We start from the raw sequence: 18,703 nt of genomic DNA, 5'->3' as shown, positions 1-18,703 counted from the left end.
TCAGTTCCTTCCCGAAAATCCCCCCCAACCCCTCCGGGGCAGCTGTGGGGTGGGACATCGGCTCCGGACTTTGGGGACAGGCGCTTGGGAAGCTCCTGCTTCACCTGGCCCCATGATGGCTCCGGCTGGCGAGGGGGGAGGTTGGCAGAGGCCGCTTCAATCAGCACCTCGCTTAACCCCGGGGGGGTGGTGCTGAACCCCTCCTGGGCGACCGCCTCTGCCCCCTTGGCTGGGGAAACCGAGGCCCAGGAGCCGCAGCAACAGGGTAGGATTCCCAGAATCAAGGAGGTTGGAAAAGCCCTTGGAGCTCCTCCAGCCCAACCATGAACCTCACCCTGACCGTTCCCAACTCCACCAGATCCCTCAGCGCTGGGTCAACCCGACTCTTCAACCCCTCCAGGATGGGGACTCCCCCCCTGCCCTGGGCAGCCCATTCCAACGCCCAACAACCCCTTCTGCAAAGAAATCCTTCCTAAGAGCCAGTCTGACCCTGCCCTGGCGCAGCTTGAGGCCATTCCTCTTGTCCCTGATTCCTGCCTGCCTGTCCCACCGTCTGCACCCCTGTGTTTGTCCCAGGTAACCCCCCCCTACACTTTTTTTTTCTCTTCCAGTTCTCCTCAGCCGTGCTGGTCGGCCTCTACCTCTTTGAACACTTTCCGGGTTTCATGGTGGGCGTGGGGCTCTTCACCAACCTCGTCTACTTCGGTTTGCTGCAGACCTTCCCCCTTCATCGTCCTGACGTCCTCCAATTTCATCCTGTCCTGCGGTGAGTGGGGCCGTCGCCTTCCCTGGGAGTGGGAGGAACCTTCGTGCTCCCCATCACCAGCGCAGGGTGGCAGCAAAAGTTTGGCTTTTGCTGGTGCAGCCCCTCCCGCTGTGGCTTTTCAAAGGACTTTGAGCTTTGTGTGGTACTTTTTTATGCTGTGGCAGCGATAATTGGGGGCTGGGCCTGACGGCGTGGCAAGCACCTTCGGGTTTGTGCATCGGGGCCTTTCCTGGGCACCTTCTGCTTCACCCCCACAGCTGGTTCTGCTCCAAACACCGCTGGGGAAATGAGCTCCTGGCTGGCCCGAAGCTCAGCGGCCTCCCTGCGAACCTGTTCCGGGCGTTTGTGGGTCTTGATTTTAAAAAAAAAAAAAGGGTTTGAAGTCAAACAACCAAACCCGGCGTGTGGAATTAACAGCCTGACGTCAGGCTGGGCTGCGCGTGTCGTCGTCAGGAGCTGGCGTGCGGAGAGAGAAAAGCTTTTGAGACAAATGGCCACATGAGGGAATTGCTCAGGTTTTCTGTTAGAAAAATGCATCGTCGTGCTGAAATCAGGGGGTTTTATGGCACCTTTCCCGCGGTGGTTGCCCGGCCTGTTTGTGCGGCATCATGGCTCTGTCCCCGCCGCGGCTGCCAGGCCCTGCCCGCGCACACCCCGGTGTGAGACAGGCACGGGGGTCTCCCCTCTCTTCTGGGGGGCTGGCACGGGCTCAGGGGTGTGGCGTGGGGTCGGGCAGGGGATTCAAGCAGCAGCAGCGATTTTTTGGGCGAAACAGGCAGCTTAAGTGTTGGTTGTTGCTCTGCATCATAGGCTGAGCCCGGGAGCAGCTCCGCCGCCGGGGCTGGGGTGGTGGACCAGTAACTCTGCCTATTAAACTGGTTTTTGGCTGCTCAAACAGTTTGTTCCCAACACGTCTCCGGCGTGTTCTAGTGTCCTGTACAGGGATCTGAGTTCACGCTCTGCTCCGAGCGATGGGGAGTGACACATTAATTAGCAAACGGGCACAATTTCTTCCGACCTCATTCCATGGAGCCCCGATTCCTGTTTCGGGGCGCTGTCTGCACACGACTGCAGCGCCTTTGCTCCCCAAAGCCACAATTTTATCCCCTGCTTGAAAATCAGTGTAGCTCTCCCATGGCTGTAGGTCAGGGCTGCGTTTTCTGGCAGACCTGGGCTCTCATCTGGATCTTCAGCCACGTCCTGAGGCGGAGAGGACGATAAAGCAGCGTTTGGGGCTCTACCGACCCGGCGCTCCTGGGCTGGGTGTTGGCACCTCGAAGAAAAGGCAAAAGAAGCTCTGATTTCTGCCTCTGAAGAGCTAAACAGTGTTTTTCGCCGCCGAGGACGGCGTGAACCCCCTGTCCTGGCCGCATTGCAGCTTGATTTGGTTTACAGATGGCAAAAGAGCTTCTCTCCGCAGCAGCCGTTGGGCACACGGGGTTTTTCGCCGCTTCTCTCAGCGTTAGCGAGTGTCAGGCTGGGCTTTCCAGGGTGCCCTGGGGGCCACGGTGGGGATAAAACACCCGAGGGACAAGGGGCTCAACGGGGGCTGCGGAGAGGAACAGCCCGTAGCTGGGATGGGGCGGGGGGGCTCTGCCCACTCACCCCATTTCTCACCAGACGCGTGAAAATATTTTAGCAGTGGTGGAAAAGGGGACGTGCGGGAGGGAGGAGCTGTTCCTGGCAGGGCAGGCGGTGGAGGCGGGTTGTCCTCTTGCATTTCTTCCAAGCTGGAGACTGACTTTTTTATTTTTCCTTGGCAGTGCTGGTTATATTCAACCACTACTTAGCGTTCCAGTACTTCGCCGAGGAGTATTACCTGTTCTCTGAGGTGAGAGACCTTTGGGAAGGAGTTGATCCGTGTGTTTCCAGCCAGCGTGCAGCTGGGAGGCAGGAAGAGGAAAAATGCCCGTTTTTCGGTCAGCAGTAGGACACACCGAGGATATTTTTCGCAGACTTTCCCTGGGGGTTCCTGCGCTTGTTCCCTCAGAAGCACCAGGGAAGCTGCAGTTTCTTTCTCGGGTGTGGGCTTGGGGCTTTCAGCTGAAGGGCAGAAGAAATACTGAATTTTAAGCACAGATTTTTTTTTCCCTGAAATGCTGAAAACTAGGAAAAGTAGGCAATTAATTATATTATTTTAAATTTTTTTTTACGAGCTAACCACAAATCTCATCCCTTTTGGAATTGTTGCTCCTCATTATTTTGATGTCTCTGATGTACTAATCCTTCTGCATCACCATCCTCGCGCCGGCCAAGGCGAAGGTTCACATTCACCGAGGGGCTGCTTTTGGGCCCAGGGGTAGCTGCAGCTTAGCCCAGATTTAAAAAACAAACAAAAAAACCCCACCAAAAATTAAAAAAAACAACAACCTTTTTGTGAAGTTTAACACTTCTGCAGCATTTGCAGCTCGGTTCTCCCCGCTGCTCCAACGTCCCACCCAGGGTGGGAGCAGCAAGCCCAGGCCTTGACTCTTCTTTTTCATCCCTGGAAGGCGTGAAGAGGATTTAATTAGTCATAACAGCCAATTTCCTGGGGTTTTTTTTTTCAATTGTGCTCTTTTAGAATCCTGGGGTTTGGGAGCAGGAGGGGTCTTCAGGCACCTAAGACAGGAGCAAAGGCTTTTCCTGCACGCCCTGTGCTTCCGTGGGAGTCGCTGGGTGAATTTTACCCCCTCAGCAGCTTTGCAGGGCGACGTGATCTCACTCCTGAGAGACGCGGCAGAGGTTCAGCTGCCGTTCTCCCCCCTCGGTGCCCTTTCCCTCGAGGGGTTCAGGTAGAAATTGGGGCGTATCGCAGGGAGGTGCAGCGGGGCTGAGGCAGCCCCCCGGGGGTGTCAGCTGCGAACAGAAGCCGGCGTGGGAAGGGCCTCTGGGTGTGTTTCAGCTCTGCCCTCACTGCCTCTTGCTCTGCCCGCAGGTCCTCGCCTACTTCACGTTTTGCTTGTGGTTAATCCCTTTCCGCTTTTTTCGTCTCCTTGTCGGCCGGAGAAAACGTCCTGCCTTCCACGGTGCAGCCCGGAGGTGAGCGCTCCAGGGCCCGGGCAGACACCCGCTGGTTTTTTTTTTTTGATGGGGGTTGTGTGCTCAGCACCCCCAATTCCCTCTGTGCAGAGCGGGGACGGGGGGGCAGCTGCTTGGGTAAAGCCGAGGCGAGAGAAGGGTGAGGGAGCAGAGTGGCTGCAGAGTTCCTGCATTTCTGCAGTCCTGGGGCTTTCCCTGGACTCTCGCTGCAGCTCAAGGAAGGGACCTCAGGATTTGGGGTCCCTCTTGGCAACCTACGGGAGCTCCCGGGTCACCCAGATGTGAGCAAAGCAGAAACTTGGGTGCTTTTAAAGGAAGCTCACGTGTCACCCTGCGATCGGACGAGCCACCCCAGGGCCCTTGTGGCTGTCAGTGGGTTTGGGTCTGATCCCAGAATCATGGAGGTTGGAAAAGCCCTTGAAGCTCCTCCAGCCCAACCATGAACCTCACCCTGACCGTTCCCAACTCCACCAGATCCCTCAGCGCTGGGTCAACCCGACTCTTCAACCCCTCCAGGGATGGGGACTCCCCCCTGCCCTGGGCAGCCCATTCCAACGCCCAACAACCCCTTCTGCAAAGAAATCCTTCCTAAGAGCCAGTCTGACCCTGCCCTGGCGCAGCTTGAGGCCATTCCCTCTTGTCCTGGTGCTGGTTCCTTGGCTCAAGAGACTCATCCCCCCTCTCTGCACCCTCCTTTCAGGGAGTTGCAGAGGGCCAGGAGGTCTCCCCTCAGCCTCCTCTTCTCCACACTAAACCCCCCAGTTCCTCAGCCGCTCCCCATCACACCTGTGCTCCAGACCCTGCACCAGCTCCGTTGCCCTTCTCTGGACACGCTCGAGTCATTCAAGGGCCTTTTTGGGGTGAGGGGCCCAAAACTGAACCCAGGGATTGAGGGGCGGCCTCACCAGTGCCGAGCACAGGGGTAAGAGCCCTCCCCTGTCCCCCTGGCCACGCTGTTGCTGATCGTTCTTCTCTCCACAGACGACGTCGTCTCCAACTACTTCACCAAGGGGAAGAGAGGGAAACGCTCTGGTATCCTCCTCATCTTCTCGTTCATCAAGGAGGCCATCCTGCCCAGCCGACAGAAGATTTACTGAGCCCAAGGAGCAGCACCGACCAAACTGTGCCGTGGGCTGTGAGGCAGCGCCATCCCCCGGCCTCTCCTGAGCCCTCTCGATGTTAAAGGGATTTTGCTGGGAACGTTAAAACTGGGCAACGGTGCCGGCGGCGCTGGCCGGAGGGCTCGTGCCTTTTATTACAGCTCCCCTCACCCCCCGGGACTCTCTGCAGGGAGATGTTTGGCTCCAGCCGAGCCCAGGGAGGGTCCAACCCCCCCCCCCAGCGCTGCCCACCCTGCTCGGGGACCAGTGAGGTGGCGTCTGCGGGCTTTAAAACCAGGAGGTTTGTGCGTGGTGTGGTTTGGCTGGGAGTAGTGGGGGAGCGGTTCCCTCGGTGTGGCAGCAGAACATGCTCGACGTTTAACTGAGGTTTACACAGAGCCCTGAATTAAAAAAAAAAATAAAAATAACTAAACTGTCAAACTCCCGCGTATTCCCGCTGGGAGCCTGCCAGCTCTGGAGGATGCTGGTGTCCTCCTGAGTCTGCAAGGACTCGACATCGCTTTTGGGTTGATTTTAGTGTTGGAAATACCCACTTTTCTCACTTTTTTTTTTTTTTGGGAAGCCTCACTGAGCAGCTGGGATGCTGCGTTCCCCCTGCTGCTAAACTCGCCAGGCCTCCCTCCTTTCCTAAAGGAAAAAAAAAAAGGTGAATCCTTTGTTCTTTTTCTTGTAATCATAAAAAAAAGCCCTTTTTTCCCCCTTTTTCTGCTTTGTGTTGGTCACCTTCAGCCTGTGCCACAACTAGACCTCCCGTGCTAGCCGGGGGAGGCTGTACTGCAGGAACACCCTGGCTCGAGCAGCGCGGTTTTGTGGTTCAGGAAGGGGTTTTTTTGAGTATTTCTGAGGAAAATAGCTTATTTTTTCCTCTCATGACCAGTTCTGGCTGAAGGTGAGACGCAGGGTCCCCCCGCGCCCGTCCCTGCCCCTGGGTTTGTTCAGGCCCCGCTAACACTGGTGTGTTTTGATGCTGATTTAATAGAATTGTGGGTTTGATGGGGTGAAGTTCATTGTATCAGGGAAGCATTTGCTCCCGTCTTCGAGTCGGTGTCGCGTGAGGAAATCACCTGTTGTGAACACGGGTTGTTTCTGGTGTTTTTAGAGAAATAGCAGAGGATGACAGTTATGGAGGGGACCGTTGGGCTGCAGGAGGCCTGGGAAGTTCCTAATCACCGCGAGGGATTGGCAGGAGGTGTTTGTTTTCAGTGCAAAGCTTTTTTGTGATCGGGGAGTCGGAGAAATTAGGGTAAAAGTGTTGAAAGAAGACGCAAGGGGCGACCGAAAACCATCGGCCTTGCTCGTCCTGGAAAAGCAGCTCCCCAGCTCCAGCATTGGGCTGTAATTTTGCTTCAAGGCCACAGGGTGGGGGACGCCGGGCTCTGTCCCCTGCTTTTGCTCCCTTCCCCGCTCTCTCGCCAGGTTTAATGCCCAAACTGAGGCTGGAAAAAAAAAATAATAAAAAATTTCTAGGCGTCGAGGAGGGATGTGGGCGCCGGCAGTGCTGAAGGGGGGGGTGGCGGGGAGCCCCTGGATGCGTGTTGAGAGCGGTCAGCGTGAGGTTAACGGTTGGACTAGATCTTCAAGGTCTTTTCCAACCTCGATTGTGATTTTTTTGTGTGTTCACAGCTCCGCTCCAAACTGTGTTTCACAGTTTCCATCGCCTCGGGCGCAGCAGGGCACGGCAGGGCAAGTGTTGTGCCTCCCGCCAGGCTCACGCCGGGGCTTAAATTCTGGTTTTTTGCGGTTTTTTTTTTCTGGATGTGATGGAAAACTGTCGCTGCCACGACGGGGAGGGCAGGGCAGGTTCAGCGGGTACAAGCAGAGCCCCAAAACCAGGACGTAAATGTGGCAGATCAGTGGCTTTTACGTCCGTTCTACCACATCTTTGTAATCCTCGCTTTCCCGTTCGCTTGGCCGGCAAGCGAGGGCAGGTTGCTCTGTGTTTTTCCAGATGACAAGTCCATTTTTCCTGACTGCTGCTCGCGATCGTCGGGTGTTTAAGACGTTAATGACACACATTTCCTTGAGCTGAACCAGATTCAGATTAAGTCGCGTAACTGGATGATAGCGAGCGAAACCCTATAAATATTTAAAAGGCATCAGAAAAGAAAAAAAAAAACCACGAAGGCTGCAGCTGTGTGGGGAGAGGGTAACGCTGCGGGGTGAGCTGGAAGCGGGGAGGTTTGGGGCAGCCTCTCCCAAGAGCCCGATTTGGGTCAAAACCCCCCGTTCTTTGCCCTGAAACATGGGGAATCTGGTGAATAAGATGTCAAATCTCTTGTTATTCACAGGGAGGAGGGAAGGACGTGCCAGAGCCCACCCGCAGAGGGTTTGCGAGAAGGGTTTGAGGAGAAGTGTGAATTACCGCGTTGATTAAGTATTTAAAAGTTGTGTTTATTAATTGGCAGGTGCCCTGGGAAGCGGCGTGGCTTGGGGTGGGTGCAGCCGGCGGGGCACCGTCCCACGGGAGCGGAGCCGCCATCGATTTTTCATGGGTGTTTGGAGGGTGTAATCAGGGGAGAGGAATTCACTCGATACGGAGCGGGCAGAGCGCGGGCAGCGCCGCGTCGCAAAGGGCAGGCGATGAGTAACCGCGCTCGGGCCGCCGTGGTTCCCCCCCCACCCCGGGGGAGGCTGAAATGCCAGAACCAGGTGGGGCTGAGTGTGCCATCAGCCCAAATTTGGAGAAATTCAGCTTTGACCCAGGAAGGGGGAGCGGCGGCGCAGGGCGGGGGGGGCACAGCCTGGCTCCAGCCTCCCTGGGTTTTTCTAAACTGGTGGTGCTGGTCCCAGCGCTCTGGTCCCTGCGGCTCTCGCCTTCTTTTTCCAGTAAGAGGATGTGTGGAACGAGCTGACGTTCGGGTGAGCTCGGGAGGGCTGGCGAGAGGTTTTGCCTTGTCTGCTTTCCACATGGCAGCCCTCAGGTGTCTGGAGAATCAAAAGGCCGGGACGAGAAACGCTCCGTAATTCAAAGGATAAGCTCCTTGCCTTAAATATTTTAGTTTAAGTCGGCCACGGCTTTGAGAAAGAGGAAGAAAATTAAAAAAAAAAAAGCAGAGAGGGAGTGCTGTCATACAGCAACCTATCTTTGGGGGAACAGCAGGGGGGCTCTGTCCCCTCCTGGGGTGTGGAGGACCCGGCTGAGGGGTTTTCCTGGCGTATTCCTTCGGGTTCTTGGTTCTGATCCCAGCCAGCTCTTGAGTTATTGCAAAAAGGCAGCGGGAAGGTGCGTAAAGGCGGAGTAAACTACGGCCTGGGGTTTGAACAGGGAGGATAATTAACTCCGGGGAGAATAATTAACTCTGGGGAGGAGCGTGGTGTGGAAGGGGGGGAGTGGCCGCGCTCCTGCCTACCCCAACCGCTCTGATACACAACTCAATAAATTAGAAAATTTTTTTTAAAAAAAAAAAAGGGTCCTGCCCGCATCCTGCCTGTCCCCAGGGTTGAGCCTGGCTTAGCCCTCGATAGGTGATGCCAGATCTATGTGTTGCTTCTATAGGGGCCTGAGCACCCCCCGCAGCACATCCCGAGAAAGGGGTGAGCCCTCCCCGGGGGGAGGGGTGTTTGAGGACCCCCCAACGTGTCACTTCGTGCCCCAAAACTGCGCTCTGGGGCGACGCTGCCGCCAGCTCCGGGTTTCTCATGGGTTTGAGCGCGGACACAGCCCGTCCCCCCCTGCCCTGAGTTCAGGAGCTGTGAAAATTACTATTAATAATTATAATTATTAATTTATCTGCAATAAAACCGCCTGGCTGTGGCTAAGGAGGGATGTGTGAGGGGTGAGGATCCTCTCCCTTGCTTTGCCCCCGCCCCTACCCCACCCCCTGCCCACGACAAGGTGGCAGAGCTGGAGAAACCACCGTTAAATTCATATTTTTATCAGGTTTTGGATTTAAAAGGTAGAGCCAGGGCTTGAGCTCTGGGGACTGGGGACAGCGGCGTTTGGGAGCAGCAGATCTTAGGGAGCAGCTCAGTAGCTTTGGTTGGGGTGCTGGGGGGGCAGGGGGGGGCATGGATTCCACCAGGCTGTGTCCCCCCTACCCCACCCTGGGAACGCTCAGCCCCATCCCTGGCAGTTTGGGGGAGCCCCGTCCATCTGTGGGTGCAGAGCGTGGCCCCCACAAGCCCTCCACAGGGCTGGGCCTGTCCTGGAGAGATCTGGGGGGGCCCCGGGGGGGGGGGCTGTAACGGCACAGCCAGACTCTGAAGGAAAACCTGAGACCTTCAGGGTTCTGGGGGTTCCCCCTCAGCAGGATTTTGGGGCACTCACTCCCTGGGGTCCCCTGTAAGAGTCAAAAGCCACCAAGGAGGGTCACTGGGGGGGTCCCAGCCCCCCCAAACTGCTGCTCAGAGCTTCCCCAGAGGCACCCAGAAGGGTCTTGCACCCCCCAGCCAGCACCACCAGCACCCAGATGCTGCGGTCGGGCATCTCCAGCATGGGGGGGGCCGGGGACACCCCAGCTTAATTCACCCTGACACAAGCCCAAATCCCTTTGGTCAGAGCTCGGGGGGGGCATTTGCCTCCTTAAATATGGAGACTTCACCCTGCGGAGGTGAAGAGGGGGGGACACACCAATAAGGGCCATGTCCGGGTGGCAGGAGGGTGGGTGCCCCCACTCCGAGGTCTCTTGGGAGCAGTTTGTGGCAGCTCCAGCCCCGTCCCACTACCACCCCCTTGCCCGACAGATGTGACAACATTGAGGGGGGGGATGGGACATGGTGCCACCTCTCTTTAATTAAAAGCACAAAAGGATGGAAGCTGCTGGAAGATGAGGGCGAGAGCTGGAAGCTGCAGGGGGGCAGCTGCCTCTACCCTGGCTCCCCCCTACCCCTGGCGAGGGGCCGGGTCCTGGGGAGGCCACTGGCCACCCGGGCCCTGAATGGGACCTCGTCTTCATCCCTGGATGGAGCCGTGCCAATGTCCTCGTCCCCTGGGGAGAGACAGACGGATGGACAGACGGATGGATGGATGGATGGATGGATGGAGAGGAGATGTGAAGTGGGGTAAGACCCGCTGGGCCCCTGGGGACACCGTGTCATCGCCCTGTCACCGGTCCCAGTGATGGGACCAGGGAGCATCAGTGAGGGGACAAGTGTTTAGTCTGGGGCAGAGGAGGCTGAGGGGAGACCTCCTGGCCCTCTACAACTCCCTGAAAGGAGGGTGCAGAGAGGGGGGATGAGTCTCTTGAGCCAAGGAACCAGCGGCAGGCCAAGAGGGAATGGCCTCAAGCTGCGCCAGGGCAGGGTCAGACTGGCTCTTAGGAAGGATTTCTTTGCAGAAGGGGTTGTTGGGCGTTGGAATGGGCTGCCCAGGGCAGGGGGGGAGTCCCCATCCCTGGAGGGGTTGAAGAGTCGGGTTGACCCAGCGCTGAGGGATCTGGTGGAGTTGGGAACGGTCAGGGTGAGGTTCATGGTTGGGCTGGAGGAGCTCCAAGGGCTTTTCCAACCTCCATGATTCTGTGGGTCCATGGGGACGTTCCCACTCCCCACATGGGGGGTTCATCCCTCTGTCCCCCTCCCCACCCCGCCCTGCTCCGTACCGGGACGCTGCCTCCCCTCAGCCCCGGCGTCGTGGCCATCCTGCTGCGAGGGGCCGGGGGTGGCCAGGGTGGCATCGGTTGCCCGGCGCCGGTGCTGCAGGATGGATTCCAGCTGCCTGTCCCTGCCCCGGCGGCTGCTCTGCCGCCCGTTGCGCCTCCTGCTCGCCCTCCTCATGGCACCCTGGAAAGGCCACGCAGCACCCCGAGGCTGAGGGGGAACCCCGGGGACCACCTTCCCGGCCAGCCACGATGTCCCCAACACAGGACAGCCGCAGCGGGGGGACCGTGTCCCCCCTGTGTGACAGCCTGGTGTGTGTGTGTGTGTGTCCCGCTCACCAGGATGCTCTGCAGCTCCAGCGCCGCGCTGCTCCGTTTGCCGGGTGCCAGAGCCTGGGGGAGAGGAGGGAGGAGGCGATGTGGCCGCATCCTGCACCTCCCTGGCGTTACTGATGTCCCCCCAAACCCACCCCCGGGGCTCCCCGGGGACATTTCCCCTCGAATCTGGCAGCGACTGAGCCCAGATCCCGGCCTACCTGGTCCAGGGGTGCCCGGTTCTTGGCGGGTCTCAGGACCACCCCGTTCTTTATCCGCTCCATCATCTCCTGCACAGCTCGAGCTTTAACATCAGCAGCTTCTGGTTTGCCTGCGCCGGGAGCACCGCGCTGAGACCCTGCGTGCTCATGACAGGGCTCACCCCCTGCTGAGGTGGGGAGCTGCCACCCCCCCCCTCCCCGTGCTCCCCCCATGCCCCGGGGGTCTCTCCCATGAGGCCAAACCTGGCCATGACCCAGGGTAGGACCCTGCCAGGGCTCCTCTCCCACCTGCACCGGGCAGGATGGGGGGTGCTGGGAGACTTTTGGGGGGGCAAGGGGGGGGCAGGGTGCCCGTCACCCCACAACAGGGCCTCGGACCAGCGGTTTTGGATGGATGGGGGATGCCCGAATGGATGGATGGTTGGCAAACTCCTGTCCCGGTGAAACCCCATCCCCCCTGTGTCTGGGGGGTCCCCACCACGCCACCAGGATCCCCCCGGGGTGCAGCTGGAGTGGGGGGGGGGGGCAGAACTTACCACGCTGCGGGTTTCCCAGCCCCTTCCTCTGCCTGATCGCTGAGAGCGGGCTGGGGGGGGAGAGGGGAGGTGAGAGCCTGGCCAAGCTGCGCCCCTCGCCCCCCAAAACCCAACGTGCCCACCCCCCCTCCAGCGAGGAGCTGCCTGGACCCCCACCCCCCCCCACCCCCGGCTGGGAGCTGGGCCCAGCTCACCCACCACAACATCCCCTGGGGGTCTGTCCCCACCCCACACCCTGCACCTCCTGCTGGGGATGATGCCCGGGCACAGCTTGGGGACAACAGACACAGCTTGGGGACAGCTGGACACGGCTCAGGAACAACAGGCATGGCTTGGGGGCAGCCTGGCATGGCTTGGGGACAACAGGCACAGATTGGGGACAGTCTGGCACAGCTTGGGGACAGCCTGGCACAGCTTGGGGACAACAGGCATGGTTTGGAGACAGCCTGGCATGGCTTGGGGACAGCTGGACACAGCTTGGGGACAACTGGCACGGCTTGGGGACAGCCTGGCACAGCTCAGGGACAGCTGGACACAGCTTGGGGACAACTGGCACGGCTTGGGGACAGCCTGGCACAGCTCAGGGACAGCTGGACATGGCTCAGGAACAACCAGGCATGGCTCGGGGACAACCAGGCACAGATTGGGGACAGCCTGGCATGGCTTGGGGACAGCCAGGCCTGGCAGGCAAGAGCGGTGGGGTTGGGGGGAGCTGCCTTTGCCTCCAGCCCGGCTTATTTTCTCCGGCAGAGCCGAGCTGGAAGCCCCTGGGCTACCCCAGCCGGGGGTGACCGGGGTGTCCCCAGGGTGTCCGGCAGTGTCACTTACTCCATGGGGCCAGCGGGTGCCGGGGGTGGCAGCGGCGGTGGCGGCGGTGGCGGAGGCACAGCTGGGGTGTGAGGCGACGGGTCATGGGCCAGTTTCTCCTGCAGTGACCCCACTGCCGGGGGGGGCGGTTGGGGCTGTGCTGGGGGGGGCTGGGACCCCCCCCGAGCCCACAGCAGTGACCACAGGCAGGCAACATCGCTGCCAGCTCCTGCCTGCAGCGGGCAGGATGAAACCACCCACCTTCCTCCTCCAGCCCCGCCAGCCGCCCTTCGGCCTCCCCCAGCCTCTTCCTCAGCTGCAGGTTCTCATCCTCCGCCGCGGCCAGGGCAGCTCGGGCCAAATCCAGCTCCTCCAGCTCCGGGCGCTTCCCCAACTGCTCCTCCAGCTCCTTCACCTGGGTGGGGGGGGCACGGGGGGGGGGCTGGGTGCAGCCCAGGAGCTGGGGACCCCCCCTCCATCACCCCCATCCAGGGACATGGACACTCCGCGCCCCCACAAATTGGTGCTTTGTAAGGAACTTCAAGTTCATTTTAGGGCCATTTTCAGCAATAAGGCAGCCAGGTGGACTGGGGGTTGGTAGCCCAGGGTGGGGACATGGTAGCCCAGTTGTGGGACCCAAACGTGACGATGGAAATTCATGGAAAAACCAACCTCTGCAGGCACAGGGTGCTGGGGGGATCTGATCCTGCTCGCTGCCAGTTCCTGCGCCCCAGGGGAGCCACCACCAGCCTTGGAGCTGCATTGTACCCCCCCCTCCATGTCACCCCCCCCCACCCCCCGGGGACTCACCCGCTGCTGCTGCTCCTCCAGTGCCCGCGTCAGGCGTCCCACCTCCCCCAGGGCTGCCAGGAGCTGGGCGCTGGGCCCCCCCCTCTGCAGCAGGATCGTGCTCTGCCTGTTCGCCTCCTTCTGTTGCACCAGCATCTGCCCACGAGGACAGGGAGGGGTCGGGGGGGGCGGGAGACCAAGCCCCCAACGAGAGAAAAAAAACCCACTTTTTCCAGGGGAGCCAAATGCGCCCGATTTCATCCCAGGGGATCACGGGGGGGGGGGGGGGGCGCAGGAGCATCCCCACCCTCTCGGGATCCAGCAGCGGGCTCAGTTTTGGGGTGTTGGCCCTGAAAACAAGGAGCCCCCCCGCTGTGCCCCCCCCAGCACCCATGGGCACCTCGTGGGCGAAGGTCTCGGCGTGCAGGCGCAGGTCCTGCTCCAGCTCCAGTTGCTCCAGTGCCTCCCAGTAATCCTGGGCGACGAGCTGGGACACTGCGGGGAGAGGAGGGGGGTCAGGGCGGTGGGGGGACCCTAGGACAGGGTGGGGGGTGCCCCCACTCCAGGCACAACCCCCTCTCGTGGATGGGGACCCCCACTAACCCAGCTGCAGGTCCCAGTGCTGCAGCGTGGCCTTGGACCTCACCAGTTCAGCAGACTGGGTGCCACTGGTGGCACTGGGAGAAGTCAACTCACCTCTCTTGGAGGACTTCAGTGCCCGCTGGCTAGTGGCCAGGGCTGCCCGCAGGCGCTGCCGCTCCCCCTGCCCCATCTCCAGCTGCAACAGGACAAGCCCCCCCCTCAGCCCCGGGTTCAGCTGAAGGGGGGGGTCCCGCCGTGCCCACCCCCCCCGGGGCATCCAGGAGACAGAGGAGGGGGTCTAGTCCCCAAAAACCCGAGTTTTCAAGGAGCTACAAGGATGAGCTGGGGAAGGAGGGCGATGAAGGGGGGGTCTGGAAGGGGGGGGGGGGATGTTCTGATCGGTTGGGGGGTCCCGGGGTGGTGGGGGGGGGGGGTACCTGGTCCTGCAGGTGCTGGTTGTGCCGCTGCAGGTCCTGGAGCTGGATGGTGAGATCCTTCCGCTGCGCCAGCAGCCAGGAGATCTTCTGCTGCAGGTCTGGGGGTGGGGGAGAGGGGTAGGAAAGGGGGGGCAAGTTGGGGAACACGGGGTGAGAAAAGGGAGAGCAAAGGGTGAGAAAGGAGGGGATGAGGGGTGGGAAAGGGGGAGAAAAAGGGTGAGAAAAGGGGGTACAAGGGGGGACAAGGGGTGAGAAATGGGGGGAAAAGGGGGTGGGAAAGGGGGGGAACAGGGGGTGAGAAAAAGGAGAGCAAAGGGTGAGAATGGGGGGGACAAGAGGTGACAAATGGGGAGAAAAGGTGGCAGGAAAGGGGGGGACAAGGGGTGGGAAAAGGGGGCGCAGCCCTCCCAGAGCCGGTCCCTGAGGACCAGGCTGGTGGGGCCACAGCAAACCCCCACCCCACCCTCCCCCAGGTCACCCCCATCCTGGCCGTGTCACCAGTGTTGGACGCTGGTTGGGGGGGGGGAGGTGACCCAGAGGTACAGACCCTCGGGGGGTTGGGGGGGACGACCGTGACCCGCAGGACCCTTCCCTCTACCCAGAGCTGCCCCCCAGCACCCCCCAGGGCAAAGTCCCAGCATCGCCTGAATGGGGTGGGGGGGTGTGGGGGTGGGTGGGTTGGCTGGAGTGGGGCAATTCCCAGGGGTCCTTCCCCCCCCCAGGGGTCCACCCACTCCCCCCCCACCCCCCCCAGAAGTGTATCCCCCACCAAGGGGGTGCATCTCTCCCAGGGGGGCATCCCGGGCCCCCCCGGCACTGCCAGGCGGATGGAGCATCAGGCCTCATTTCTCTTTCATTTCCCCTTTTTCGCTTCATTTCGGTGTCACTTTCTCATGGTTACCCAGATCAAGGCCCAGGCGCAGCCTAAAACTGCTGAGCCCGGCTTAGGGGACACCAGGATGGGGTGGGGGGGGAAGTATTTTGCCTCTGGCTTCGCTGTTTCTGGCTGGGGATGAGCCAGGACCCCCCCAAGCCTGGCTCACCCCTGAGCTGCTCCTGGGCAGGGTTGGGGTCCTCCTCGGGGGGCCCCTCCTCGGGCAGGGCCGGGGGGGCCGGCGGGGCCAAGCTGAGCCGCTTCAGTTGCTTGTTCTCCTGCTTCACCTGGGGTAGGATGGAGACACACACACACCCCACACACACAAGAATTGGGGGTCTCTACTGCACCCACCAAGCTGGGTGTGTTGAGGGGGGGATGTACCAGCACCCTTGTACCTGCAGCGAGGGGCCGTGGGTATCAGGGTGCTGAGGGGGGGGACACCCCCAGGGACAGGCTGCTGTCCCTACCTGGGCCGCGTAGGCTTCGGCTTGCTGCCGGCATGTCCTCTCCACCTCAAACTCCGTCTCCAGTGCCGAGAGCTCGGCCAGCAGCGCCTGCGACGCTGGCAGTGCCGGCAACCGGCTTCAGCCCCCGGTGCCAGGGGAGGGGTCCCGGCTGTCCCGCTTGGATGTGTCCCCCCTCCCGCCTCCAGTTGACCCCATCACCGAGCGCCCGGAGTGGGCCGTGCCGGGCCGTGCCAGTGGGGTGGGTTAGGGCTCACCCTGCTCGAGCTCAGCCAGTCGCTCCTCCGCTTCGTTCACCTCCGGGGCCAGGGGCGGGGGCTGCTGGGGAGAGACGCGCACATGGCATCATGGGGGCACAGCACTGAGTTGGAGTTGTGTTGGTACGGCATTGTGGAGGCACGGTATCGGCATGGCGTTGGCATTGTGTGGCATTGCATTAGCACAGCATGGTGTTGGCATGGAATTGACATGGCATTGGCATGGCGTTGGCATTGCATTAGCATTGGCACTGCGTTGGCGTTGTGTTGGCATTGCGTTGGCACAGCCTTGTGTTGGCATTGCGTTGGTGTTGTGTTGGCGTTGCGTTGACATTGCATTGGCATTGTGTTGGCATTTTGTTGGCACAGCATTGCGTTGGCATTGCGTTAGCGTTGCGTTGTCCTTGCGTTGGCCCAGCATTGATTGGCATTGCGTTGGCATTGTGTTGGCACTACATCGGCATGGCATGGCACTGCCTTGGAGTGGTGTTGTGTTGGCATTGCGTTGGCACAGCATTGCATTGCCACGGCATTGGCATGGCATTGCGCTGACATGGCATTGCATTGGCATTGCGTTGGCACGGCATGACGTTGCCTTGGCATGGCATTGTGTGGACGTTGAGTTGGCATTGCGTTGGCATTGTGTTGGCACGGCATTGTGTTGGTATTGCCATGGCATTGCCTTGGCGTTGCATTGGTGTTGCGTTGGCGTCACATTGGCATCACATTGGTGTCACATTGGCGTGACATTGGCATTGCATTGGCATTGCGTTGGCGTTGTGTTGGCCTTGCGTTGGCGTTGCATTGGCATCACATTGGTGTCACATTGGCGTCACGTTGGCATTGCGTTGGTGTTGCGTTGGCGTCATGTTGGCGTCATGTTGGTGTTGTGTTGGCGTCGCACTGACATTGTGTTGGCGTCGCGTTGGCACGGTGTTGCCAGGTCTCAGTGAGCCCCGAGCCGCCCGGGTGCCTCCAGCCGCGCCGGGGCCGTGTGACTGTGCCAGCGCTGACCAGCCCCCACCCTGGGGGGCCCACAGCCGGGGAGGGGCACAGCGGGACCAACCCCCCCACCTTGGAGTGATGGGGCAGGAGGAAAAAATACAACAGAAAACGAGCCTGTGAGTGATACCTGCGCCACAGCTGCCGTCTCCTCCTCATCTTCCTCCTCATCATCATCTTCCTCCTCCTCTTCTTCCTCTCCCTCCTCCTCCTCCTCCTCCTCCTCGCTGCTGCCCGACTCCAGGATGGCTGCAGGGGGGCCCGCGGAGGGTTCACCAGTGTAGGTGGAAGCCCAGGAGGGGCTTCAGTCCCTTGGCTTTTTGCAGCCTCATCCCGCTCTGCGAGGGGGGGTGCTGAGCCCCATCCCCCCCCTCCCCACACACACCCCCCCCCCCGCTGGCGTGTCCTGAGGAAAACAGGCAAGTCCCCAGCACCACGGGGCACTGGGGGGACTGGTCTGGGGACACACACACCCCCCCATGTGCAGACAGAGCGTGTCCACAGGGACCATCGCAGCGGCGGGGGTCCGCAGCGCTCAGGACTGGGGAGCTGCTTCGTCCCGAGGTGCTCTTGGGGGGGGGGGTTGGGGGGGGGGTTGGGGGGGGGGGGCGACTGCTTACCCAGCTCCCCCCCTTTTGGGTGTTTCAACTGGAAGCGGGCACCCACCTCCCCCCCTTTCCACTCACAGACCGAATCCGGGGGGACACACAGACGTGCTCAGGATTCGACACCCCATCCCACCCACCCCCAATTTGTAATCCAGCCTCTGCTGCTGGGACCTCACACCCCCTGCAACGTGGCGGGGGGGGGGTGTCCCTGTGGGACCCACGGGATGGGGGTGCTGCCCAGTGAAGGGACCCCCCGTGCCAGAACCCCCCCATGCCAGGACCCCCCGTGCCAGAACCCCCTCCCGATGGCCACCTTACCTGTGAGCTGGCCAGCACCTTCCCCAGCCCAGGCCATGGCTACGATGTGGCTGGTAGCCCCCAGCCCCCCCAGCTCGGCGGGTGCTGGCCCCCCCTCCCCTGCGCTCGCCTCACCCTCCCCACGCAGGAGCGGGGAAGTGAAACCGCGCAGCCTCTGTGGCTGCACCCCCGGCACGGGCTACGGGGGGGGGGGTGAGCACCCCGGCCCAGGCCGGGACTGAGCCCTCCGTGGGGCTGCAAAGCTGGACCTGGCTGAGCCCTTGGTTTGGATGCAAAGCCAGACCTAGCTGAGTCCTTGGTGGGGCTGCAAAGCCGGACCCAGTGGAGCCCTGTTTGGATGCAAAGTCAGGCCCAGCAGAGCCCTCAGTGGGGATGCAAAGCCAGACCTGGCTGAGCCCTCGGTTTGGCTGCAAAGTTGGACCCAGCCAAGCCCTCAGTGGGGCTGCAAAGCTGAGCCCAGCTGAGCCTTCAGTTTGGATGCAAAGCCAGAACCAGCTGAGCCCTCGGTGGGGCTGCAAAGCCGGACCTAGCTGAGCCCTTGGCCAGGCTGCAAAGCCGGACTCAGCTGAACCCTTGGTTTGGATGCAAAGCCAGACCCAGCTGAGCCCTTGTCAGGGCTGCAAAGCCGGGCCCAGCCAAGCCCTCAAGCCAGACCCAGCCAAGCAGGACAGTTTTTACAGCACGGGAGAAGTTCTGGTGCAAAAACCACCGGGAACCGAAAGCTGCTCTGGCCCGGCCACGCGCCGCTTTGATCAGAGCCACTGAGGTCAGAAAAGACCTTTAAGCTCGAGTCTAACTGCAAACCCAGCGCTGCTGAGCCCCCCCCAGGTCCCTCCCCACACAGCTCCGCAGCAAACACCCCCCTCCCACGCCTTTACACCTCCCCGCTTGTCTTAAAATTAAAAATAAAAAAAGCGCCGTGGTTTGAGGAGTGGGAGCTGGGGCAGCTTCCTGCCCGCCTCTGCCTGCATCGGGGTGCAGGCAGGAAGGGGGGGGGACAGCCCCGGGGGCGGGGGGCGGGGGGGGGGGAAGGTTTGGGAGCACAGAG

At 60.9% G+C, this 18,703-nt stretch overlaps 1 protein-coding gene across 4 annotated transcripts; it reads right to left on the bottom strand.

Annotated features, from left to right (window-relative positions):
* Positions 1-9,613: 9,613 nt before the first annotated feature.
* On the bottom strand, positions 9,614-17,714 carry LOC141922184 (shootin-1-like). 4 transcript variants are annotated; one of them, XM_074821322.1, is made up of 16 exons: positions 17,656-17,714; positions 16,860-16,978; positions 15,728-15,791; positions 15,474-15,568; positions 15,173-15,290; positions 14,130-14,227; positions 13,807-13,888; positions 13,511-13,605; positions 13,132-13,266; positions 12,583-12,736; positions 12,343-12,454; positions 11,515-11,564; positions 10,979-11,088; positions 10,782-10,835; positions 10,446-10,626; positions 9,614-9,836 (listed from the first exon to the last, which is right to left on the bottom strand). In XM_074821322.1, the coding sequence occupies exons 1-16, from the start codon at positions 17,690-17,692 to the stop codon at positions 9,715-9,717; spliced, it is 1,626 nt and encodes a 541-aa protein (XP_074677423.1). In that variant the 5' UTR covers positions 17,693-17,714; the 3' UTR covers positions 9,614-9,714. The 4 variants fall into 4 exon arrangements, with proteins under 4 accessions (XP_074677423.1, XP_074677422.1, XP_074677424.1 ...); XM_074821321.1 differs by having other exon boundaries at positions 10,446-10,636; positions 10,783-10,835; XM_074821323.1 differs by having other exon boundaries at positions 10,446-10,636; positions 10,783-10,835; positions 12,343-12,403.
* Between the last annotated feature and the right edge of the window lie 989 nt (positions 17,715-18,703).

Source organism: Strix aluco, chromosome 4, assembly GCF_031877795.1.
Source record: "Strix aluco isolate bStrAlu1 chromosome 4, bStrAlu1.hap1, whole genome shotgun sequence".
Classification (NCBI taxonomy): Eukaryota; Metazoa; Chordata; class Aves; order Strigiformes; family Strigidae; genus Strix; species Strix aluco.
Note: the sequence above shows the minus strand (reverse complement) of the source record. Positions and strands in the feature narration are given on the sequence as shown.